Source organism: Leptonotus elevatus, chromosome 8 (genome assembly GCF_054856555.1).
Source record: "Leptonotus elevatus isolate MCC_2025b chromosome 8, RoL_Lele_1.0, whole genome shotgun sequence".
Lineage (NCBI taxonomy): Eukaryota > Metazoa > Chordata > Actinopteri > Syngnathiformes > Syngnathidae > Leptonotus > Leptonotus elevatus.
In genome coordinates, this window is record NC_141246.1 from 4042450 (window position 1) to 4053793 (window position 11344).

The 11344-nt window shown below is 38.2% G+C and overlaps 1 protein-coding gene across 2 annotated transcripts; it reads left to right on the forward strand.

Moving 5' to 3' along the window:
* Positions 1-499: 499 nt before the first annotated feature.
* tapt1b (transmembrane anterior posterior transformation 1b) lies at positions 500-11103 on the forward strand. Of its 2 annotated transcripts, XM_086083723.1 has the most exons (14): positions 500-697; positions 1054-1184; positions 1304-1422; positions 2102-2264; positions 2347-2482; positions 3029-3126; positions 4074-4143; positions 4249-4329; positions 4452-4561; positions 6284-6343; positions 6969-7037; positions 7125-7201; positions 7294-7469; positions 8836-11103. In XM_086083723.1, the coding sequence occupies exons 1-14, from the start codon at positions 526-528 to the stop codon at positions 9099-9101; spliced, it is 1728 nt and encodes a 575-aa protein (XP_085939849.1). In that variant the 5' UTR covers positions 500-525; the 3' UTR covers positions 9102-11103. The 2 variants fall into 2 exon arrangements, with proteins under 2 accessions (XP_085939849.1, XP_085939850.1); XM_086083724.1 differs by lacking the exon at positions 500-697 and having other exon boundaries at positions 1127-1201.
* Positions 11104-11344: the final 241 nt, after the last annotated feature.

The window sequence follows — 11344 nt, forward strand, 5'->3', positions numbered from 1 at the left end:
ACATAATAGTTACATATTTTACACACACTTTTTTTCTCCTCATCCACCACCCCTGCTCTACAATATAAGGGACGTATTTTACAAAGAGAAAAACATAATATATTACATAGAGAAAGACAAAACTTTATTGTTTTGATGAGATTGGCTAAATAGATGTGCTTTGAATTTTTTTTAAATAACCATTTCAAAAGCATTGATGTATTTAGAATTTAGTCTTTATGTTTTATTTCATATTAATTCTTCAAAATACTAAGCATGATAACGTTCTTTCTTTACATTCATGTAATGTTTTTGAATACGCCAATAAACAAAGCAAGCCAACCTCGTGATTTTTATTATTGTAATTCGCAGACACGGATTTATTATTTAATTAGAAAACAACTTTATTAAAAAAATAATTGAAAAATAAAGTAAAGCTGTAGTAAAAAAATATATAATTTCGATAATGTACTCGTGAGTCACCGGGTGCGCGATGACGTCACGCCGTGACGCACGACGTCAGTCTCCCAGGCTGTCGCTGAAAAGATGGCGGACTCGCAGTCGACGGGTCTCGCGGATGATGCCGAGAAGGAGGACAGGGAGATCGGCGGGAGGACGTCGAGGATAGGCAGGGCCAAGTGGAAAGACGGTGGTACGGATAATCTGCGTTTCAGCGACACAAATGCCAGCGGGAAGGGGAGGAAACGCAACCTGTCAGGTGGGAATGCTAGTCCGGCTAGGGGCTACTAAGAGATAGCCCCTGGTTTGACAGCCGGAGGGACTGTTGTCGTGCTAGATGAGGTGGTGATCAGGGAGTGAACCCGACTGTAGTGCACGGTTAGCGGGTAACGTCCTTTGGAGATGTTGACCCAATTCTTTTACCGTCATATTTGGCATCAGTAGTTGAAGTCAACAACATGACACATTGACTCTGTACTGCATTGATTAAAAAAACACCAGAGGTTTATTGTTTGCCCAGTCTGTCCACCAGTTTGTTGTGCAATGTAAAAAAAAAAAAAAAGTGCAACTTGTAATTAAATTGACTCCACGGTGGTGCATGTTGTGTCTGTGCAGATCTGTCGTTAGTCAGGTTCGTAACCACGGAGCTGACCAGGGGCTACTTCCTGGAACACAACGAGGCCAAATACACTGAGCGCAGGGAGAAGGTCTATACCTGCCTTCGCATTCCCAAGGAGCTGGAGAAGGTGAACCAAAACTTTGCGTGCGTGCATGCAACTCACCGACCACACAAAAATGCCTTTAGTTGTGTAGACTGTGCTACATAATCGTCAACGTTTCTGATTATCTTTGTATTTTTGTTTAGTTGATGACATTTGGCTTCTTCCTTTGCTTGGATGCCTTCCTCTACGTCTTCACGTTGTTGCCCCTCAGAGTGCTGCTGGCCCTCCTGCAGCTTCTCACACTGCCATGCTGCGGTCTTGGGTAAGAAAAAAAAAATAATCAACTTCACCAATATAGTCATTCTTGTACCTTGGAGTATTTTTTATAAAAGCATGTTAAATGCATGTTAAGACACCTCGTTAAAAAAAAACAGTTGGATAATATGGTATAAAACATAGTGACGGCATGTTCTTACATAGCTCTCAAGTTTGCCCACCCCTGTACTTAAAGTCACTGTAAAGTGAAAGAAAATAAATTTTGTAAATTTGACACACACAGAGGAGTGTTGTTGACAAAGCTGCCACATTTGACTCATTAAAAAACTCGCCGGTGAATACAATGAGGCGTCATAAAATGTCAAGCCTTTCTTCCGGCTCTGAAATGCTGTGGGACGTGTTCGCTGAATTTGCTGAAACCACACACTGTCACTCAAATACACATTTTTGCTTATACTGACACATAAACTCTATTTGTGAAACTTCAATGGTGAATCAATTGAACAACAATTGAGTGTTATATAGTTATAGAGGTTTTTAGCAGTTATCTTCAAATATGTACTATGCATTTGTGTTAGTGTTAGTGGAGAAAAACATGAAAAACAGGCTGGATAGTGGCTCTCAAGGACCGAACTTGGCCACCCCCCTGGCTTACACAATCAGCTGCAATATGTTATTATTAATTGCCTATAGAGGGCAGTAGTAACTTCATTGTCTCATGCTAGCGGTGGGCGCCTCCTGCAGCCGGCTCAGGTGTGCGATGTCCTGAAAGGCTTCATCATGGTCCTGTGTTACTCCATGATGAGCTATGTAGACTACGCCATGATGTACCACCTCATCCGAGGCCAGTCCGTCATCAAGCTCTACATCATCTACAACATGCTAGAGGTACTCCTCAGGACGACGAGGGTGTGGATGATCTCATCTCCTTCCCAATCCTTTTTTTTTTTTTTTTTTTTTTTTTAAACAGGTGGCCGACCGCCTCTTCTCGTCATTTGGCCAGGACATCCTGGATGCGCTGTACTGGACGGCCACAGAGCCCAAAGAGAAGAAGCGGGCGCACATAGGCGTCATCCCACACTTCCTTATGGCTGTGCTCTACGTCTGTATCCTTTGCAATGCGTCTCCCCAACTGTGCGTCTTCAATAAAACATGGTGCGGTTTGACAGCAACAAAAGGTCACAGCGTCCAAAATCTCGCTCATATTCAATTTGAAAACACAATTTTAGAGGATTTATCAGATTATTATTTATTATATTTGGATAAATATTAAACCCAAAAAGGTTTGTGATTTGCTGTAGATGCTGCAAGATGGCGGATTTTTTTTTTTGCTCTCTGTCAGACGAGACTATCTTCTGACTAATTGAAGCTCCTCCCCTTCACCTCAGCACAATTTCTTGGCACCGAGATGCCAAAGAAATATTTACAAATTGGAGCACAAAAACAGGAAATGGTTGTGTGATATATTTATTAGAGTGAAGATAGCTCTGTTTAGAAAGAAGAAGAAGAAAAAAAACCACTGAAAATTGCATCCCAAATTCTGATGCCGTGATTGAATCTGGACATTGCTCCTATAAAAATTTTTTATTACTGCAGTGTTTGTTCTCCAATAGTGTACGGTTTATTTTTTGCCTCAATGTGCTTGATGTCAGTTCTCCACGCCATCCTCATCATGGTCCAGGCCACCACGCTCAACGTCGCCTTCAACTCCCACAACAAGTCGCTTCTCACCATCATGATGTCCAACAATGTGAGTAGTAACACTCAAGAGATTAGTTTTACCTCTTTAAACACCGCAACAATGGATTTGAACCCCCACCCCCTAAAATACGTTTTCATTTTTAATTTAGAGAGTATGGTTTTATTTTCTATTTTATGTAATACAATACAAAAAAAAGTTGTTATAGTCAGGCTATTTTTGCCAACTAAAGTGTGTTTATATCAGACAAATTGACCATGAATAGTGAAAATTCACGTGTAATTGACACTCAAAAATGTTATTCATACATCCTGTATTTTTTTTTTTTAATTAATCGGTAATCACTAATCAGCATTTTTTTTCTGCTAAGCATTGTTTTTTTCCCCTCTTGCTGTCTGACATGAAATAAGATTAGTTCCTGTTTTATATAAATTCGGATGAACACATTTATTTCTATTTGCTAAACGCCAGAATAATGGAACTCATTTTTCATTATTTTGTGTCTTTCATAATCCAAATTTTTGCTCACGTCTCAAGACAAAAAAAATTTGACCGAGCAACGGCTAGAAAAAAAAAATTGAGTTATTATTTTGCTGTGTAGTTGGTTATGGTTTCTTGAAAAAAAGGAATGCCTTTCTTAAAATAGATTAAGAAACCTAATTTATACCATGGTTAAAAAACGTTCGCCTTATTTTCTAGTTATTACAGTCTTTTTTTTTTCTGTGTTAAGACAAGACTAGAAACAAGTAAGAAAGGCAAATACAAACCTTTATGAATAAAAAAAGGGCAAAACAAAACAAAACAGAATGACTCATTTATACCAGTGGGAGACACGGCCGGTGACTAATAGAGACAGAAATGAGCATTTATAACTTTGTGAAGACAACATTTTTGGTATGGCTCTTGTATTTAATTTCATTAGAATTGTGCAAGTGCATCTAATACTGTGGCCAGTGAGTGTAAAAGCGATTGTTCATCCATTTATCGTCTTCCTGCAGTTTGTGGAAATCAAAGGAAGCGTGTTCAAGAAGTTTGAGAAGAACAACCTTTTCCAGATGTCAAACAGCGGTAAGTGGATCAAGCAATGCACACAATAAAGTCAAAAGGCAAATATTAGGAAGTCGTGGAGGTTAATCCAACATTCATTTTATTTGTTTTATTTGTCGATCGCAGACATAAAAGAGAGGTTCACCAATTACATCCTCCTGCTCATCGTCTGTCTGAGGAACATGGAGCAGTTCTCCTGGAATCCCGGTAACCGCATACACAAAGAAAATGGACATTTAATACCGCAAGTCTCTAATAGTATCAATAAGTCAAAACGTTTATTGTCATGTCTATCCAAAAGTATCACAGGAATGTTGTTATTCTTTTAGACCACCTGTGGGTGCTGTTTCCTGACGTGGCCATGGTGATTGCCTCCGAGGTGGCGGTGGACGTGGTCAAGCACGCCTTCATCACCAAATTCAACGACATCAGCGCAGACGTGAGTTGCTTTCGCGACACAACATCAACACCAAGTGTAAAATAGTTGTCCGAAAATTGCTTCCCACACGACCGGGTGGGAGAAGTGGCGACAGCGACCTCTCCTTTCGCTCTTCCCGGTGTCTCTGATGGGTCGCAGCACAGTTATGCAATGGGAGCCAGTAACACAGGAAGGGATTAGCCTCTTTATCTCTAACACTGTCAATGCTAATCACTAAAATCTCGCTGACTGTAAAACCTGTAGACAATCTCTCGCAATAGACATATTCTCGGTTTGCTCCAGCTATGAAGAAGCTGGAGTACCAGAAGAATTCCTACGCAAACTCGAGAAGGAAACGCAGAACCTCTTGAATGTGAGGCAGACATGCTAACCCAGCGGTCAGCAACCGTTACAGTCAAAATAGATATTTTAGGGGGAAAAAAACAAACAAAAAAATCTGTCTGGAACTGCAAAACTTTCGAACATTATGATGAATGAAACAGTGTGTTAGTGTACAGGAAATATGCAGTACCCAATACTTTGAGATTAATTTTCTTCTACCTTTCAGCTTCCATTTTTGGATTTTTTTCTGTTTTTAGACTTTTCTGACTTTCTGTTAATTTTCTGACATTTTTGGGGGGGCAATTTTATGAACACATGGTAATTTTCTGCCTCGCTTGTTCCTTTTTTTGACATTTTATGGCTTTTTTTTTTTTACATTTGTTTTCGCTATCAATTTTCTGATATTTTTGTAAATTTTGTGGACATTTTATGGTAATTTTGGGGCTTTCTTTTATTTTTGGACATTTTATAGTTACTTTTTAAAGTTTTCTTTTCTGCCTTTTTTAAGTATAATTTGTAACTTTTTGCAATTTTGTGTACATTGTATGGTAATTTTTGCGATTTCTTATTTTATTTTTGAACATTTTATAGTTACTTTTTGAAAGTTTTGTTTTCTGACTTTTTGGGCAATTCCAAAGACATTTTAGGGTCATTTTCTGCTTTTCTTCTTTTGTTTTTTGTGTTGTTAATTTTTGAACGTTTTCTTCTGTGCCTTTTTAAAAATAAAATTTCAGGCTTTTTTTTTTTTTTGCAATTCTGCGTACATCATATGGTAATTTTCTGCTTTCCCTCTTTTTTTGGGACATTTTATGGTCACTTTTTAGACATGTTTAGTTTTTAGTTTTTTTACTTTTTCATTTTACCATTCGTCTCTATTTCTGACAACTTACAAATTGGGACACTGACATATTTTTTGAATATTTAATCATATTTTTTTTTAAATCTAAATTATTAATTATTTTAAAGAGTATTTTATCTAAAAAAAAAAAGAAAAAAAGAAGAAAGTAAATATGTTAAAAAACACATTAATTTCTACAATTTTTTTTAGGGAGCCACATGAGTGGGATTAAAGAGCCACATGTGGCTCCAGAGCCGCAGGTTGCAGACCCCTGTGCTAATCACTAAATCCCCCGAGCCATGTTGTTGATGTTGAAAACACACTCCATTATGGATCTGTTAGATGTCTTCAAAATATGCGTAATTTTACTTAATTTTATTTAATTTACAATGATTATATGAGAGTTAAAAAATGACATTGCCTGTAACAAAAGTTTTTATCATGATGGCACTTTGGTTAAGTAGCATGACAGGACAGATTGCATGTGATGTAAAATGAAGTTCTCAGTATATGTCACATGTCATTTTACACTTGTGATATGTTGACTTTGTTACATTTCACAGGTTTATGGAGAGTACCGAGCCAGTCTCGCCTTCGACCTGGTCAGCAGTCGACAGAAAAACGTGAGGCGTCGCTATATGTTTTCCGTGTGTGCATGCGTTTGTTTTTTAAATCAAGTCAATTTAAAGGGGAAGTCAATGTTAAACATTTATTGACAATAATATGTTATATATGACCTCACTAATCTAAACATGACATTCTGATTAATATTACATTTGTATAATATGAGTTATGCATCAAAATCCAGCAGTTTTCATCCATCTCAGGGGGCGGCCATTTTGCCACTTGCTGTCGACTAAAGATGACATCACAGTTGCTAACACTAACGGCATATTAACCAAAATACTCTATTTAGACTAGTGGAACATGGAAGATATTGTGAATCATTTTTTGGGGGGGTTGACTTCCCCTTTAAAATAACATGTAGGTTTATTGTCATATAAGATGTGTCCATGCAGTCTTAAAATTGTTGGGTCAAAAGTAACCCAAATTATGCTTAACCCATCAACTGGGGGGACTGAGCCAATGCTGGTTTATTCATACCCAGCGATTTTTGAGTTGAGGATTTGACTCAGTAACTTGATTGTGAAGGCGTACCTAATGTTATGGATTGTACATACTCAAGTCAAGAAGTAAACAGAATATAGTTATTGGTTGATAACATTGTATTTGTGTGTGTGCGCGCAGGCTTATACGGACTACAGCGATTCTGTATCCAGGAGAATGGGCTTCATTCCTCTTCCTCTCGCACTGCTGGTCAGTTGCCTGACACATGAAAGTTTATTTCTTGTCATGGAGAGTTAATTTTATTGCATGTCTCCCCCCCCCCCCCCCCCCCCCCAGCTGATCCGCGTGGTGAGCAGCTCAGTGAAGATCCAGGGATCGCTCTCCTTTATGTGTGTGCTGCTCTTCTATTTTGGGTAAATGTCCACCTGAGTGCTCGTTTTTTTAGTTTTTTTTTGTTTTTTTGTATTCTAAGAATGTAACATGCGTGTCATTTATTTGTGAGCAGGCTGATCACCCTGAAGGTGCTCAACAGCATCGTCCTGCTGGGCACGTCGTGCGCTTTCGTCAAGGAAGCAAATATGGAGGAGAAACTCTTCGACCCGCCACCCTCGGCCGTCTCCAGCCGCGTAAACTCCCGGGCTCACCGCGCCAAGCCGCCTCACACTGCCACGACACAGCAAGGTAGAGTCAATAGCATTTAGTAGGACTGCATTTTATTTATTTGTATCTTTAAAAAAAAAATGTTTTGTCTCAACCAGAGCTGTTTGACAACAATTTTAATATTCGAGTAATCGTTTGGAGCCATTTTTTATTGAATTTAAAATTGTCCAAATCCTCTGATTTAAGCATTGTTCATTGATATCTGTTGTCCTCCATGAAAGAAGACTGGTTATCTAATATCTTTTGTATTTGATCAAAATAAGACATTTGCAAACATCTGTTTTTACTTTGTAAAACAATGACCAAACTGGTAACGTAGTACAACAATTAATCCCTCTATTTATTTTTTATTTTTTTTACAAAAGTAAAAGTATGAAATAAACACCAATCACTGGTTAATAAACAGTAATCAGGTGGTAAAAATGCTTTTGTAATACACTTTATTGCCAAATAAAAATCAATCCGATTAGTCGATTGAATAATTAATACATGAATCAATTCTAAAAATATTGGACAGTGACAGCACGCACTAGTCTCAACTAGTGCTGTCAAAGGATTAAATTGTTTTAATAGATTAATTACTAGAGCTGTCAAAACGATTACATTTTTTGATCAAATTAATCACATCTTAGAATTTTGATTAATCAGGATTAATCGTTTAATAGTGAAAAAAATGACCCCAAATATTCTGAATGTCATACGCAAACATTTATTAAATGCTTTACTTTAATGCATGTAGTTATGTTTATTACTCAAACACAACCTGTGCTACGTTTGATGTAACCATCCGCTGTCAGCTAAAGGATAACCTGCGGTCAAAATTAACAGCGTGATTAATCTGCGTTAATACATGATTAATGCGGTCAATTTTTTTGTGATTAGTTAATTACTTAACGCTTTAACTTCGACACAATTTTGTCCCAGTTTTCTACTTTTGCTTCTACTTTTTTCTTCAAAGCTTGTAATTTTAATTTTTTTTTAATTTTGAATATGCATAAAAAATCATAATAAAAATATTTAATTATTATGATTTTATTATGCATGCATAATTGCATAAAAACATGCATACAAAATCATAATTAAAACATATTTAATTATTATGATTTTTTTTTATGCATGTTCGAAATACCAATAAGTAACAAATATTATTAACGAGTAAAATCATGGAATTAATGTAAAATCATCAAATAGAAAGTATATTTACAATCAAAGATTGTTCTAATAGCTGCTAATGTCCAATTCCCACTCCGGCATGATGTGGCTTGGAAAGCCTCTGAGCTTCTCTCTGCTTAGGTGGCGACCCCTGTGACCCAACCTCTTTATAAGCCCCCAACATATAGCGGGTAGAAAGTGATGCCCAGCATAAACCCTACAATTCTTCCCACAGAACCAATGACGGACAAAGCCGGAATACCCTTGGCGTCAGTCAGCCCGCAGCCGGCCTACGTGGCGGAGAGCACTGTCCTCCCCGCTTCCGCGCTCCCCAAGAGCGACTCTGACGCCTTCCTCACCACGCCCGACGAGGAAGACGACGTCATCAAGATCATCAACACGGACACGGGCCTGGACGAGGAGGTGCTGGCGCGGCGGACGCCCAAGAAAGACTTGCTGGAGATCGACCGCTTCACCATCTGTGGCAACCGCATCGACTGAACGCCGCAAAGCGACCGATCAGTATTTATTAATTTATTACAGACACAAAACCAGCAGGGGCTTTCAGCTGTTACTACAAGCCGGCGCAAGGAGTTCACCGGGGCTCGCCGGATCCGCTGCCGGTTGCTGTGCGACCTGCTCAAGACAGCGTGGAGATGGAAGTCACAGGCGCCGGAGATGCGAAACTGTTGCTGTAGTGGTTACAACTGCACTGTGTGTGTGTGGTTTTATGTTTTTGTTTTTTTAAAGCACAATCCACACTCTGCCATTGTTTTAAGAAGGAAATCATTGTATTGTTGTTGTTTTTTTTACTTTTACAAATTTGACCTTTTTATCTGAAGTGACTGGAATCCTGATGCCATTTTTTTTTTTTTGGGGACACTTGACATGTCACTTCAACATACTTCCTTGACACCAATTCCTAATTCACTATTGAGTGGGCTTTGGTGCTATCATGTGGCATCTAGGGTGTTATTGAAGGAGCAAAGAAAAATGTCGAGAACTACAAATAGGTCACTTTTTTTTCAACAACTAATACATTTAGAAGAAAAAAAAGGTGAATTAGAGAATAGTGAACCAATCGCAGGGCACATACAGACAACCAAGCATTCCCGCTCACCTTCATGCGTATGAACTCAGTTCATTCAGCTCAAAGTCTCTCACATCTGACCCCCATCCCTGTCGTTACAGATGTGCCCCAGGGCTCTGTCCTGTGTCCCCTGTGCTTCATCATCGACATTCTCCTCCTCAAAATGCATTCATGAATACCATTTATTTTTGTTACTCATGTTAAATGTAGAGTCTTCATTTTGACATGCTTTGCATTGTTTTACTATTCAAGTGTCCAGCTGTCTTGAAAACATTAGTTGGTCAACACAGATGAAAATTACGGCACAGTTGAAGTCCACCGGTTGTTACCATGACGACCAAGGACAGCGACGGTTACTAGTACTACAAGCTGAGAGTGTGAACAAAATAACCACATATCCTCAAGCCGCCATCAGCCGCCATCATTCGTCATTTGTGCGTGTGGCGGGGGTAGAAATAGAAATTTCCTGTTCAGCATTTGACACTTTCCATCCTGGCGTGGGGATTTTTTTTTTTTTTTTTTTAAAGTGCTCCATCGTAAATTCTGGACAAATGTGATGCAATCAAATGTTATACATTTGATGAGCATTTGGAAGGCTTTTTCTAACAGTCCCTCTGAGGTTTTATTTGTTTGTTTTTTATAGCCGCTTATGGTCCGCAGACCATTGGGTTACCCAACCCTGCTTTTAATACAGATAAACTGATTTTTTAAAATCTTTTGACATTATAGCAGTGATGTGAGTTTTAATAGCCTTCAAATCGTGTTTTTAAATGATGAAATGACCAAATTTGCCCTCGTTTTGCCTTTTATTTGAGCTCATTTAACCCCCTAAATAATTTATGAACAATACATCAAGAACAAGCTTTTGCAGGTTCCATCTAAATAGCAAACAACTCTTGTTCTCTCATGCTGTTCTCGTGTTATAGACAGTGACTATAAAAATCTACACACTCCTATTCAAATGCCAGGTTTTGGCAATCATGATGACAGAGTAACTGGGGATGTGGTTATGTTCACAGTTAACCAGTCACATTTAATTCATGCTAAATGAGAGTCAATCAGCACACGCCTGCCACCATTTAAAGGGCCCCAAATAAAGTTCAGATGTTCATGTCGGCTTTGTTTTTTTGTTTCTTTTCTCCTTAAAATATTTTTCCACCAGTGGGGGTCCACTGTACATTACAAAAACTTGGCATTAGAACAAGGGCGTGTAGACATTTTTTTTTCATCAACTGTACCTCAATGTATCCATCTCATCTACTTGCTGCCTCTTTGATTGTTTAACTGAACAAATAATGTTACTGATAGCTTTTTGATTTGCTTCTTGTTCAGCCAGCGTGCGTGAGCTTGAGTGTTAGTGTGCGCGTGAGACGTAATCTTCACAGAAGAAGAATAAAAGTTTTTGTTTTGTAATGCTTTTCTGGTGTTTTTACATCTTACTACACTTTGACTTCTCAAAAATAAGCGTCTTCATTTTATAAACGACCAAGTTAGAGTAATCTATGTAATAATGTGCTTAGTATTGAGTTTGTATTTTAAAGGGGTTTACAATTTTGCCGACATTAACAACTGTTTACAATAATTGTGGGGTGGCCAAACTGCATTGAAACATCTCTCACTTTGAAGTAGTGCAATAGTTAATTGTTTTTGAACA